The sequence below is a fragment of the Tinamus guttatus genome, unplaced genomic scaffold (assembly GCF_059628265.1).
Source record: "Tinamus guttatus ecotype Peru unplaced genomic scaffold, ASM5962826v1 Tinamus_guttatus_pri_ptg000083l, whole genome shotgun sequence".
Lineage (NCBI taxonomy): Eukaryota > Metazoa > Chordata > Aves > Tinamiformes > Tinamidae > Tinamus > Tinamus guttatus.
In genome coordinates this window covers 3,351,613-3,367,149 of record NW_028288617.1, presented here as the reverse complement: position 1 = coordinate 3,367,149, position 15,537 = coordinate 3,351,613, and the positions used below count along the sequence as shown (strand labels likewise).

At 40.2% G+C, this 15,537-nt stretch overlaps 1 protein-coding gene across 1 annotated transcript in view; it reads left to right on the top strand.

Annotated features, from left to right (window-relative positions):
• Window positions 1-15,537, top strand: part of TBL1X (transducin beta like 1 X-linked) — a 133,682-nt gene that overhangs the window by 99,117 nt on the left and 19,028 nt on the right. Inside the window, exons 5-6 of the mRNA XM_088520243.1 lie at window positions 2,466-2,727; window positions 8,805-8,937. Coding sequence (XP_088376369.1) covers window positions 2,466-2,727; window positions 8,805-8,937 — 395 coding nt within the window. The remainder of the gene's footprint in view (window positions 1-2,465; window positions 2,728-8,804; window positions 8,938-15,537) is intronic.

Below are 15,537 nucleotides of genomic sequence, written 5' to 3'. Positions count from 1 at the left end.
CACAAGTGCACAGGTTCTTGCAGCAAGCACAAAAGTGTATGTATGTGTGCTTAGTATGTTTATAGTCTTGTGTTCAGTCGCAGCAGGATTCGACAGGAAAAGGCTGCAATGTGGGTTAAAACTTCAACCCTCCTTGTCTCTGTTAGAAGCCAATATTGCATGCAAGCCCTGATGAGCTGATCCAAAGGCTGCAGAAGTCATTGGAAAGATTCTTATTGATTTCAGTGACTTTTGCTCAGACCATGTAAAGACCAGGCACCAGCCCATCATGTACACAGTGAAGGGGTGGTGAAGGCCACTAGTTGTCTAAATGGATTGCATAAATGGCCAGCAAAGTGCCTCTGCTCTCATGCTGAACTGCTTGCGGAAACAGAGTATATAGGAGAAGCCAGTGGTTTTGCCCTGCTGACCCTAAAAGCCTGATGCTTCAAGGAGGAGCAAAGCCTGACAGATAAGCAGGTGCTGCATTGTAAAAGATTTGCTATAGATGCTTGTAATTGTCAGAGAAATAATAATCCATAAAAGTCTATTGCTTTTTCATCTATAGCTGAATGTAGTATGTGAAAAACGGGAGAACAAAGGAATGTAAAAAAAGAGAAAAAAATACGCTTGTAATATGTGATTGGAAAACTCACTTGGTTTTATCAATAACATTCTGTATAGATTTCTTTTTAAGACCTTATATCATGTTTAAGGGTTGTGTATATGTTATTTTTTAATTGGAACAATGACATTTGACATTCATGCCAAGCTGCACTTTGATGCAGTTGTAATAACAAACCACTGTTAGGAATCTGTCTCAATTTGCTGCTACTTAACATTTTGCCCTATGCTTGAAATTGGATCTATGCAGTTAGATACTTCCACGCATAAGCAACAAGTTCAGGTTGTAGGAGAGTCATATGGATATAGTCCTGTGAATCCCACTTCGGAATTCAGAGTTGGCCTCAGTCAGGAGATTATCTAGGAATACGTGTGCTGGCACCATTAAGATTTATGGTGCTCTCATAGAGGTTTGATTCTGCTCAGTTACATACTTAAGAAGCATGTTAGAGCAAAACAAGTCATTTGTTTTGAAGTCCAGTCCCCAGTAGTGGCTACATATATGCTTCTGTATGCACATGTCATGTAAGTGTATTCCGAAAGTCTCCAAACTCATGTTTATGAAATGAAATAATTGTTCATGAACCATGGAAAGACAGCCAGGGAAGTGTTCTAGTGAGCAATCTTACAGTTAAAAATTTAAAATGTCAAAAATTCATTGGCAAACATTTTTCACACTGTGTAACAAGGACTTGAGCCAGTATTCAAATAAATGTGTGTAGAGACATTTACATTAAAAATGTTGAGCGGGAAGAGTGCCTATATTTGTCTCTTCTAAAGACTCTATCCCTTTTTATCTTCCCCATGAGGAAACAAGTATGTATTATCTTAACATTTTCATTGTAAGGGATAATTCAATGAATAGTTCAACAGAAGCATGCTAGTCAGCCAATTTACTATTTCTTTTATTAGTTACTGTCATCCATTAAAAGTGGTACTCTTTCCCAGCCGCTTCATCTATCCATATTCCAACTCATACTCCTAAAACGCTAAATTTCCACTGCTGGGTCTTGTTTATTTCAAATAAATAAATGGAGTTTGAAAGAAATCATAAAAATGATCTTCCTGAGACTACAAAACCTTTACCCCATATTTAAGATAATGGGAAAGTTAAAGTGAGGCTTAGTTAAGTAGATCCAGCAGTTGTTGGCCTGGGTATGTATGAAGTCTGAAGAAATAGTACTTATAGCACTTAAAGGTTAATTCAATTGATTGTTAACCATGAAGCCTAATTAATAAAATTCTAATTGTGAGTCCTGTCTATGAAACTGCAAAGAAAAATACAAAAAAAAAAGAGAAAAATATAGCATAGCTATGAAATGAGCTACAACTGGTGATGCTGGACTGGTGAACGCAATATCACAAACCACTGAATTTGTGCATACATCCTGTTTTGTCTGAGGTTCATTATTCATCCACCACTTCCATTCAAATGTCACTGCTCATGCAATAAGAAAAACAGTTCAACCAAAGTCTATTTCTCAGTTTTAGCCATGACTCATAATTTCAAAGTACAAAATAAACAGAAACTTTCTGCAATCATTCAGATGATTTGATTTTCACAGCATATTTTCTTTTGTATCTCTAAATAGCTTACATACCTGACTTACTTACAAAAAATGAAATAAATTATCTGTTCACAGAACAGATTTCTATGTTGACCACGAACGCCACCGTGGTGGATGTGAGAGCTGCTGTGAGAGCTGGTGTGAGAGCACCCAAGTGCAGGCCCGTAGGTTAGGTCAAGGTGCAGTATCTTCCCACAGGCTGGTTGAGCTCCTCTTCAGAGCAGCCTCCTTGTGCTCCACACGCTCGCGCAGAGCCTGGACGTGCGGTTTCACCGCTGCTCCTTCTCCCCACAGGATGGGACAGTGTTTGACGGCAGGCCAATAGAGTCCCTGTCTCTGATAGACGCCGTCATGCCCGACGTGGTGCAGACCCGGCAGCAGGCGTTCAGAGAGAAGCTCGCTCAGCAGCAGCAAGCCAGCGCGGCAGCGGCGGCGGCGGCGGCAGCGACCACGGCGGCCATGGCGGGAGCGACGACGACTGCCGTTTCCCAGCAGAACACACCAAAGAACGGAGAAGCCACTGTGAACGGAGAGGAGAACGGGGCACATGCAATAAGTAAGCCCACGCGTGCAGCTGCGTTCTGGTACTGGGGTAGATACGGGTTTGAATAGTGCCCTTGGAGCTGGCAGCCCTCGGGAGACAGGACGCAGGGGAATCATGCCTGGAGGGAGGCACATTTTTGGAAGGCTGCTGAGTGAACATCGCGTTTCCTGTCCCAGTGCTCTGTTTTACTGGTGCCTTCTCAGAATGCAGAAGCTTCAAAACTACTTTCTTCTGAAACTGCAAGTCGAAGCTGGTGTCGTGAAGTGGTGCCGTGTGCTGTTTCCTTTGACCAGGCTGCCTGGACATCATCTATATTATCAGCTCTATAAGTACTTTTAGGCAAATGAAAAAAAAATTTAGACAGTTGATAAAGTTTAGGACAAACTATAGCTACAGTTCATTATTTTCACCAGACTGATGATTAAATTAATAGAAACTGGAAAAAAGATGGGCTAAGAGGTTGGTTTACAAGCCATATATGTATTGGTAAATAAAACATACCCAAAGCATTTGAACACTATCCTGTGATACCCAGAGCCTTATTAGCATGGTCCTTGCCATACTTTGGCCTGCACATGCCAGCCATCTCAGTAAGGTAAGGTCAGCACAACACAGAGGCCAGGAACTATTCCCAGCAGACAATTTAGATGCAGCCAGCTTGTATTGAAAGCATAGAGGACAGCATTCCTAACCTGGTTTATTTGAGTGTACCTGCTTAAGCATATCAACACGGTAAATATCTAAGTGAATGCCAGCTTCCCTAGACTTCCCTAGTCTGTGGGAAAAGTCAGAGTCCTCAGGAGCTCTGAATTCATCTGTTTATTGATGACAGAGAGACACTAAGACACTAAGCTAGACATAGTTAGGCATATAAAACAAGGGCTGCACATACCAGCCTGTGTAACTAAATCTTGATGGCTGTGTTGACAATGTGGAGTAGATATGATTAATGGTTCTGGTTTCTATGTGCAAACCATGCTAGGGCACTGGCTGCCCTCTGAAATGAGAACTTAATCCCTGATTTCCTTCAAAAAAATCCAGAAGAACATGCCTGGCAGGTTTTGTGGGAAGCTCGAGTGGCACTTTGGCTTAGGCAAACAGCAGGTCAGAGCTGAAGTCATGCAAAGGAGTGTGTTTGTTCTGCAGTGTAGATATAGCTGTATCAGTCTCCATCTTTCTGATCTGGACAGATTCCAATACAAGCCAGCCAGAAAAATGTTTTCAAGCCATTTTTTTCTTCAGAGAACTCCAGTTTGACGGGATAGTTTTCCCCAGTAAAACTGCAGTGATTCAAATTACACTTTTATTTTAAGAAAATGATTGTAAGAAAGTTCTAAAATATTCCAAAATATTGTTTCTTTCTAGACCACTAAATGTTAAGTTTTACTTGAAAATTTTAATTCAAAACTCCTTTCTTTGACACCAAACTTATTTCTTATATAAAGGTGTACAGACAGATATGAAAACATTTTTAAATGTACCAGATAGATTGTGACATTTTCTTTGCTGAGCCTTCACTTCAGCTCCTTCGTGAAACCTTTGGGGGAACCTCTTCCTGGATGAACACAAAAATTAAATTCTGAAGGTAAAAAACTGATGAGCAGATCATCACTAGTGCAGCTCCCTCCAGACTTGCTTCCCCTTGCTCTGATGAAACACACGTGCTGTTGTACTTAGAAGAGGAGAGCCTTGCGGATCACTGCAGCTGTGTTTCCGCACTCCACACCTTGTTCTCTCAGATTTACCCCTTGCACCTTTGGAAAAAGCACCTGGCATTCTGCCCGCTGAGCGGAGCTGCTGAAACAGCCCCCGGGAGACCTGCCTCCGTGCTCAGCAGCAGCCACTAGAACCGCTGGACTCTGCCAAATCTAGCTGGCAACTTATGCCTGGGTCTGACTACCTTTCTTACACTTTTATTTCTCTCTTTTTTTGGTAAAAGTAGAAAATATAGTTACGTTAATTAAATAGAGTCCTACCCTTCTTTTTCGCTGCTCGCGCAGCCCCAACCTTCTCCCTTGTCACTGTGTTCAGAGTCTGTGTAGTGTAGGATAGAATAAGGAAAAAGGTCTGAAAAAAATTCAGGTTAGGACAAAAAGTTTAGGATAGGGTAGGTTAAAAGTTTAGGATAGGACTTAAGATGCCTAAGGTGAAAGCTGGGAGACCTACTGGAGGTAAAGGGAGGCCGATAGGAAAGGTGTGAGAATCTTCCCAAGCCGTCGTTTCCACTGTTGTCAGGTTCCACAGGACTGGCCTGTGCCAGAGGGGCTTGGAGCGGTGCCTTGGACCTTAATCATAACCGTAACTCCCTAGTAATAAAGAAGTCACCCATATGTCAGCCTGCCCCCCGCAAAAATGTCGGAAAAAGCAAACGGACAAGAAGGAGGTGTCCAAAGTTACCTACTTTGCGTTTATTCAGATGTGCAGTTCTCCTGGGCTACTGTAAGCCTTTCAAGAAAAGTGTTAATGTATTTAACATAATAAGCTAGAATATATTTTTATATGCAACATAATAAGATAGAATATATTTTTATATGTGCTGTATATAATATAATTAATATAAGGTAATAGAAAGGGTGATTTCTTCTAAAAAAAGGGAGAAAAAAAAGAAATCTAACAGAAGTAACAATTTAAAACATGGATTTAAAAAAATAAAAATAAAATTGCTACCTTCCATTTCTGTTTCCTGGTAATGTTTTCAGGTTTGAGTCAACTTAAAACTTCATAATAAAAAAATCACTAGCAGTAGAGCCAGACTTTTTTTTTTTCCCCAACTCTAATTTAGTGTAATTTGTTTCATTTTATTTGCAAAGATTGGCATGGATATAAGAAAAATAAAACTCTGAACAAAAAAGAACCAAGTCCAGATCCTTTATTATAACTGTGGTCATAAAGAGCAACTAAAAAGAGTCGGTCATAAAGAGTCGGTCATAGATTTAAGGAAAAGGAAAAGGAAAAGGGAAAGAAGGAAAGGAAAGGAAAGGAAAGGAAAGGAAAGGAAAGGAAAGGAAAGGAAAGGAAAGGAAAGGAAAGGAAAGGAAAGGAAAGGAAAGGAAAGGAAAGGAAAGGAAAGGAAAGGAAAGGAAAGGAAAGGAAAGGAAAGGAAAGGAAAGAAGAAAGGGAAAAGGGAAAAGAATTCCTGAGAAAACTCAAGTTTAGATCTTAAAATAACTTTTTCTTATGTGGTAAAAAAGAAGGAAATAGTTTAAATCACTCACTGGTATTTTAAAGTATTTTTTTATTATTTTTAACTTCATCATAAAAGTTTGGAGGAATGCAACTTTTAATTTCCAGTAGTTTTATGTTTTTAATATGTTTGAGGAAACAAATAGAAGAACATAGTATATTTTTAACCAGAAGGTCCTTGGCCTTTAGAAAACGGCTTGTATTAACATTTCAGTGCGGTCCCCTAATATGTGGCCTGCTGACTATGTTTTTCACCCATAAAAGTTTGTTCCCTTTAGTAGAACTGCCTTCTTTTGAAAGAATCTTTTGCACAAATGGGATTTTAATGAAGAACTTCTGATCTGAAAATATTTTTTTTAGAAAAAAAAAGGAGTTCAGGACAAGGCTGTCATCTTGTCCTGTAGCTTTTCTGCAATTTTTTGCTGGTAGTTACCAGATCTTTTTTATATTGCTAGTGTCTGTGTGAATCTGCAAAGAGCCTGAAGCCATTTTGCAGGAGTAGGAACTGCCCCATTTGATCAATTAGACATTTTGAATTTTGTGCTTAGGAGTAACAGTCTAAAAATGAATGTTACTATTTAACTAGTGATGAAAACAGGAAGAAAATACTCCTAGTAGGAAGATTTGCAAACAGTTTCTGAAAGACTCTTCATTTTTCTCTCCCTCTTACTCTGCACAATTGGAATTGTAGTGTCAAAATGAGTACTGGAAAATAATAGGAAATACTCATGGAGGGGTTTGATCAGTCCCAAAGGCAACTCAGTCTTGCCATACACCACCGCAGGTATGAGCTGATCAAGGTTTCTTTTTCATAGCAAGATGTTTTTTCCTTTTCAGCAATTAATAACACTAAAGTGTGTATTCAGGTTCTTCCATCCGGCCATGTGCAAAGGAAAAATTTCTAAGAATCGGATGGCCTTGCTCTCATAGCACCTCATAACTCTGGGACCTGTTTTCAAGCCTTCATTTGATTTTACTCGAGAGTGAACAGCAGCTCTGCCTTTAGAGCCAGGCAGGTGACACTAGGATCATATCTGGTAAGAGTAGCATCGTTTAAGTTTGTCAGATTAAAGTACTTGCAAGATATTACCTCTTAATTTGCTCACTGTTTCCAACTCACACTGTAAATAGGACATAGATGAACATATAGTCATTACCATGCTGCTGTTTTTCTCATCAAAATGTGATATAAAATCAGATTTTTTCTTTTTTTTTTGTTGTGCTGAGAAACAGAAGACGATGAGTTGTCGGCTCCTGTCTTCTGGTTGGTTTTGACAGTGTTTTGCTCTTCGTTGCCCTCATCATGCAGAATATTATCTCAAGAGTTCCCAGTTGCTACTGTCAGGCTAAATCTTGGGCGTTAATATACCCTGGCAATTTTAATTTTGGTATTTACTCACATAGGGAATTATCAAGGGCAATGATTTATATATGGATTTAGCAGAGGGAAAGGTTTTGACAACCAACATTTGTAATATGTTTAATTTTTTGCAACAAGTTATGGATAGTAAGTGTAAATAAAGTATAGATATTTTGATCGAGGAATGTGAATTATGAAACTACTGTTACCTGTTTCTTAATTTTAATACTCAAACAATGCCACTCAGTGAATTATGTGTGCACTAGTGGCAAACTAGAGCACAGAGAGAAGACTCCATACTTAATAAGGTACCCCACAAAATATGCTATTAGAAGTGTTATTTAAGCAATTAAACATAAAAAGGGTAGAAAGCAAAGGTTGAAATCTGGAGATCTGGAGATCTGGAGATCTTTCTTCCAGGGGCAGCCATGTACCACACTCTCTTTTACCAGGCAGTGGGCTCAGGAGAGCCTGAGTGTGGGGACAGGAGACTGATTTTAAATACCATAAACATGGAGTAATAATAGAGTGTAATTACGTCACTTGTGAGCCTATGCATCTCCATATGTGACTAAAGAATGACTAACTGAAAGGCTTGACCCAGAATAAGGACTTTGATCGATCAGAGCCGAGGAGCAGGCCAAGAAATAATGAACTGCCCCCGTGCCCGCGGCCGGCCGTGCGTCGGTGACCCGGGCTGCGCTTCCTCCACAGCACCCGTGTTCCCTGTCCTTGTCACAGGGGTCACAGGGGATGGTCATCGTGTGGTGCGGCCAGGCAGGGCAGCTGGAGCTGCAGATGATGAAGATTTATACTGAAGCGGTGGAAATCTGGAGTGGAAACACTGTTTGGGGTGCAAATTGGAATGAATTGCTGCCCCCAAGAGAAATTCGTCATTTTAAATTTGCTTTACTTTTTCCTTAAGGGATTGCAAGAGCTTTGTAGAGAACAAAGTTACTTAGACTGCAGAAAAACACCAAAATTGCAGCGTGCAGGTTAAGTATATCTATGCATCAGTGGGATCCTTTGCATATATCGTGATGCCCTTGAGTAAGGTGATCACTCACTGTTTTCCTGCAGTGCTCAAGGAATGAGGCCCTTATTCAGTACATCCTTCATCTGCCAATAGCTCCACATTTTACCTCCTGGATACCCTCCAAGAAACTGGATGTGCTGTATGTTACTTTTTTTTACAAGAACTGCAGAAAGCTTTCTCAAATGCAGTAATATCCTATTTTAATAAATCCAAAAGTCATTTTTAATAAAGTCAGCTTCAAAAAACCTACTGAATTAAAGGTTAACCATTTTTTGAAGAAAAGCTGCATGCATTTATAAGAATATTTTGGAAAGTTCTACATTTTGAAGAACTATTATAAATTTGAATCACCCCAGGGAGGAAAACAGACAAATGTGGTCAGTGACACAACGCAGTACGCTGTTTGTAATGTGTTCATTGCATTAAGCTTTAGCCTGTGGGTAGCCAGCTATTTTTAACACAGATCTAACATCTTGCAGACTACTTATATTCTGATATATCTCCTTGCAGATAATCATTCAAAGCCAATGGAAATCGACGGGGATGTTGAAATTCCTCCTAACAAAGCAACAGTCCTTCGGGGCCATGAATCAGAGGTGTTCATCTGTGCCTGGAACCCTGTCAGTGACCTGCTCGCGTCTGGGTAAGAGCAGGACTGGGAGCAGCTGCTGCAATTAGGGCTCATGGAGAGAGCAAGGACGTGCGAGCGGCGCCCGCCTGCGCAGGAGGAGGGCAGTAGCTGTCGGCCACGGAGAAGGCCGAGCACTTCCACGTGTCAGATGCGCTGGGCTCGCATGCCTAGAGCGCTGCCCTCGCTACACACGAAAGCATTTTAAATGCTTTTAAAATAATTATGGAAAAATCTCAAAATATTAGAACATCAAGTAACCCGTTTCTGTTCTTCTTACTCAGTGGGGAATACTTGGACTTCAGAAAGTCTTTGTCATTAAATAAGTATCAAAAGTCTAAGACAGAGTTGTCTTTGGTTTACGTCTACATCAGCATGGTATAGCCCACTAGGAATAGGCCTGTAGAGCAAAACATCTGTGGGAGGGCATTATGTCCTGGGGTTTGTCTTGGAGAGGGGGTTTTCAGACTAGACCTAGTTTTGTCCCATAAATGGAACATTTAAGAGTGGTTTGAGGACATACTTTGATTGGATTTCATGGAAAAGGAGTCCCTCCAGTTTGTGCTCGCTAAGACTGCCCTGCATTGAGAACCAAAGCATAGTAAGTGGAACAGTCAGGTCATTCGCTTTCAAAGCACGCTCCTGATCCTAACTAAAATGCTAATGTGGACACACCTGTAGGAGCTGTATTGAGACACTGTCAAAATGTGATACTGCATTTGTCTCTACTTAAACATTGAAATGAGGGCTAAATTGAAGAGAGAATGTCCATATTCTGTTCCCAAGGTTTGCAAGATCATCAGCATAGTCTACTTCTAAATTAGTGACTGACTTAATACATGAACATGAGAAATTAGAGTGCAAATAGGGAAGAATAAATGGGAAAAACAAAAGTCATTGACAGAAATAAATGCAAGTTGTAGAAACAGCACAAGAGCTCTGAGAAAGAAAAGAAGCGGTCTATTGAAGATGACTAATTTCTGACAACAATCTGGATTTTTAGAAAAGAGGATAGTTCTGAATATCGTTTTTGTTATGAAATGTCCAATCCAATAGTACTTTTAGTGTCTATAACACTAGATATCTTTGTGTATTTTAAAGGGTATATCAGCAGAAATTGCAAAAATGGATATAGATTGTTTTTGATTAAATACTTCAGTTGCCAGCTCTTTTTTTTCCGTAGGCTTAATGGCCTTCTGATTTGTGACAGGGGCTGTTGGCGATACCATGATTCAGGGAAGCAGCAGTAATAACAGACACACTCTTATGCCTTGCATTTACTGTGCTTTCTGCTGAACACGTGCCTCTAGCCACTTGGCCTTGTAGTGTCTCAGGTAATGTTACTATGCAGTGTTGCTTATCCCTAGCAAAGATCAACCCAAATGACTATTATTAAGAGCATAAGAAGGGACATTCTGGTCATGAAGGAGGCAAGACTAAAATGATTGTTTCATATGGATAGATGTCTTCCAAGAACATAATTGAGAGAGCTATAGAATGAGATTTATGTCATGTATAAATCAAAAATGTTCTACGATTGACATGTTTGAAAGACAAAACAAATCTGAGTGGATGTTTCAAGGGGGAAAAAAAAAGGAAGGAAGGTAAAGAATCTATGACATTAATGAAATGCTAATGCCTACATAATGATTTGTAAATCAGCAGCAAGTGATCCTGAACTAACTTGATCCTGTACCACTCATTTAATTCAGTATATGCTTAAATGCTGTGATTATCCGTAGGAAATCATGACATAGTAGTGAAGGAACCCCCATAGAGTAAGGTGTGAGAATTTAATTTACCATAGTAAATTGTTTTTGTGGTTAGTACTTATAAAAAGATGAAAATTTAGAGCAAATACCTGGAATAGCTTTCCAGGAGTAGAGGCGAATTTATGTTGAAGATTCAGTATCTGTCTTGAGAACTGTTATCTTAACTCCTTTGTTTAGGATCTTTCAAATCAAGGGACTTGATCTGCTGATCCAATAGATCTCCTGTGGCCCTGTCATCCTAAACAATGTATTTTTACCCATCATGGTCTTCATTCGAGTTCTAAGGAAGACAGTCCTCAGGTGATCAGTCAGCACAACCACATTATTTACAGGAAAATCTATGGGGAGGACGGACACTGTGTAGAATTGCCCTCTAGGGCCATTTGGTGACACCTGAGATGAAGTGACGAATGTTGCTTTATTCTGGAGAGTATCTACCCAACTGATCTTAGACATCTACTCAGTGCTCTGTCCATCTGCAGGTACCTCCAACTCCCAACTCATCCTGTAAGGAATCAAGACTCCCAAATAGCAGTGTCCAGACCTCATCAGTCAGTGTTAGCCTTGTTAACTGCTTCTGGGTACCCGATTCTCCTCTTTCTTTGCTGGTACTCGCCAGTCCTGCCCTGGCTGCTGTTATCTCAGAGCCCTGGTGTTCATGGTTTAAGCCGTGCAGGATCTGATAGGCCAGAGCATGTCCTGCAGTGACTGAGGAACCGAGCGCTGTTGTCCCACCGCAGGGAGCTGAGCAACAATAGATGGATGGGGCAAAGAGCATGGGACACTCATGTCTTACACAGCTTCAGCTAAACCTGGAGAATGATGGTCAAAACTATTGCTCAGATGCCTCTCGTTCTTGCTCATCATCCCTCCCATTTGTCTTTACCCTTCAGACTTACAGGTCTTTATTGATAAGTTTTGCTACTGCTTTTGGAAGCACATAAATATACATATGGCTGGAAAGTACATTCTGGCACTGTTTCTCATGCAGACTGACGGCAATGCAATAAAAATACTAGTCATTTAGGTTCATGCACTCCCTGAGTAGATTTTAGCTTGTTCATAAGAAACAAAGCATGGGAATTCAGTCAGCCTTCAGGTAATGCAGCAACGAGTGCCTTATAAAGCCTACGTGATTGAAATGGCATCAAACAGACAGGAAAAAGAAATAAACCAAAGAAAGACATGGTTTCATCATGCCATTGCACAAAAAAAAATGTTTGAGAAGTCTGTATGATGGTAAAAGCTCTCATATATGGATAAAGTATGTATTACAGCACCAACTAAATAAGGGCAAGAAATCTTGCACCTCTTCAGCGTGCAGCAATTCTGTTTGTCCTTTACAAATTAATGCTTCCAGAATGAAAACTGAGTTAATCATCTGATGTGCCAGTCCCAAACTGTTTATGTTCTGTAATAGCCATATTGTTCTTCCCAGGCCATAGTTTTCGTTTTAGCTTTCCTATTTGCCTGGCTACCTGTCTGTTACTCTTTAAGAAATACATATAGCTAAAAGCTATTAGGTAACTGAAAGAACACATTTTTTTCTATCATCTCTTCTGCCTATTCTGTCTAGTACAATGGACCTCAATATGTAACATACATTTTCTTCAAGCAATAAGTTATTAAAACTAATAAATTTCTCTGACCATTAGTGGTTTAGAAAGCCTTCTGATGTAATCTTCAAAACAGTATAAGAGTAACACGGGTTTAAGACCTAATCCAAAACAAACTGTCTGTTGGGATTAGTTTGCAGAATAAATTATCTGAAACTGGAGCAGGAGTTTCCAAATGTTGTGGTATCCCACTGAGAAAGGGCGCTTGATTTTTGATGTTCCATCCACTCATTCGCAAAACCTATCATCTAAGGTGTGGAGGCTAACACAGCAGTGTTTGCTCTCTGGGCTTTACAAAGAGCTGTTAAAAAGATGAAAAGTGGGGACAAGACCCTGTCTGATAAAATAGCCAGAAACGGGACCTACTGTCATGCTCTACATGCTTCTCTTTCCTCTTCTACCACACCTTCAAGGGCAGGATGAGAGACACCAGGGATATCAGCAAAGCCTATGCTTAGATATTATGAAAGGAAGTATAATAGTATAATGAAATACATACAGACATGTAAGAGGATTAATTATCCATCATGAAACAGATCAGTATTTCAAAACAAATAATGGCATGAAATATTTTGGATGTGTGAAATAAAATGTAGATGATTGGCCAAATCTCAAGCCACCCCCAGCACAGTGCTGATTTTGCTTTTCTCTGCAAAGACTACTTTTTTTTAATGAAATATCTTTGAGTATCTATGTTTTAATTTTGTGGCACACATGAATTATTCCAGGAGGTTACGTACCATGGATGGTCCTGACATGAGAGAGTGCGAGTTCAAACAGACCAAATTCAGCCCGGGGTTTGTTAGCATATGTGGTCATGGTCCACTACCCAAGGATGCTGATGAGCATACTTGAAGTTCTTAGCGTGGAATTAGGCTGTGAATGCCTGCGCTGTGGGAGCCTGAAACTCCAGAAGCTTTTCCAGTTAAAATTAGGTCTGCACATCCAGCTGCTGCTTCCAGGAACAAGCTCTGTTCTGTTGCCTCCAGCCAGGTCCTTCAAGCAACCTCATCGCCTCCAAGCAGGAGGGCCTGGCATCATTCCCAACACTCAGCAGTAGGTTTCTTTGCTCGTCCTTGCTGATCTGCACCTGCCTCTTGCACAGTGAGCAGGGACTTTCTGTTTTCCAAAGCTCCACATGCACTTTAGCTCTTATTACTCAATTAAATAATTACCAGTAAAAGCCGTTATTCACAAAGTTCTAGGATTATGATCATACGTCTCAGAAGCAAGGTCACCTTCTGCCATCACTCTGAATTGTATATAATGCTTTCAACTTCCATATTCCTCATACCATTTTTTTAGGAACATTTTTGACTTATCCATGCCTGTTATTGCAGATTTCAGACGCCTCAGGTAGTGCCAGGTGTTATTTCTGCTAATGACAAGGAATGATTTATTTGCCAGTGACTTTATTGAAGCCTGTTTCTTCTTTGCATCAAATCTTTAACACAAAATGGTCAGCCATTAGGTGAGGTGTGTTGAATAAGCAGTGCTGTAGGATCTGCACAGACCAAGATCCTTCTGCCCAAGCCGAGACACTAAAATCTTCCTCTGGATACCTCCAAGATACCTCCCTCTACTGACTCCCTAGGAGATGGGAGCGCTTGTTTGGAGAGGCCTGCCACAGTACCAGAAAGGGAGTTGCATAAATTAGGAGGAGGGATTCTTTCCCTTTATGCCCTTAATGATTTCTTTTAAAATAAAATAATACGAAAGTCAAAGCTATTTAAGTCAGAAGTGCTAAACACACATTTTAGTAATATTGCAGTGTAATAGTAAATGGAATGCTTGAAATTGAAGATGAGACATCACAAGAAAAAAGAGCCATCTTGCAAATTTATTTACACAATTACAGCTATTTTAACCTCTGAGCTGACAGTTATGGAATGGCGATTTTATATGTTGCAAATAAAATTCTGCAAGCATTTGTCCACCTGGATTCATGATTCCATGGGGGCTGAAGAGCATGAAATAAAATTATTTCAGAACTAAGCCTTCCTGAAATTTGGCAATGCTCCACACTAGTGCAGAGCAGTACCTATTACTCAAGCGTTCATGACTCGCGTGTCCGAATCAGCTGCTTTATCATGCAGATAGAAATTCTTCTGTGGGCTAAGGAGATTAAATATCTTTCTGAATTGTGCTTGAACTATGGTCCTCTAATAAGGCAGGGTTCACTGAATCATTCAGCAGAAATCAGAATACTTTCCAGAGCAAAGAAAAAAAAATATCCCCCTCAGCAAGAAAAGAGAAGACACACAAATACCGCTGCCACACACTGACAGGCTTATAAAGCCTCTCTGCAGGGACACATAACAGCTTATGTAGCCCTAGGAGGAAGAAAACGGAAAAACAAAATTAAAATACTGGAAAATAAGATTGTCCAAGCACAGCCAGAAAATTGACTAAATAAAACTGTTGAAAAACAAAAGATAACCCTTTTAGAACAAGCAAATACAAAATTGCTGTTTGATGGCCAAGAGCTGAGTGTTTTGTTCAAAGGGTCCAGTAACAAACTGGGTTATCACAATGAGGGCAGGCCTGGCTCTACGTCTGTTCCAACAGAGAAGCCGGCACCGAAGGAATTTCCCAGCTGGCTGGCATGTTAACCCAGAGCCCAAGCCTATAAAAGGCTTGTGTTCCCACTGTCATAAACTACCTCAACTAAAAATGTGCCTTAACTTCTAATTTGCTAGCTAATATGTGCAAAAGTGTTGCTCAGTTTTCCATTTCTCTGTGAAAATAAAGCATTACATTGAATCATACAATCACAGCATGAAGGCAAGAATTATCCTTGCTTAAATTATTTCTTTTTCTCTGGGATACAAGATGAGTGCCAAAATCAAAAGAAGGGTCATGCATAGCCCTTCATAGCAATAGGCTGTGGCTGGCAAAGCCCTGGCCACCCCTCGCTTCCCACCTGGACACTAAGGATTCGGAGGAGGCAGAGGCACCTTCCCCATGCGTGCGATGAGCAGGAGAGCTCGGAGCCAGGGGTACAGGCGGGGGGTGAACCGTTTGTTCAGCCAATCTGAACCATTTTAGAGGGGGTAAATTCTGGCTGAATTATAGATAGAATATTTGCAGTGGGGTTAATCTAGAAATATACAAAAATCAAGTTTGGCACTTGAGAAGTATGAAGGTTTTCAAATTTTCTGGGAATTTTTAATATCAAGAAGTAAAACATTTTATTAGTAGATCAGAAGAAAATTTTAAATTCTCTT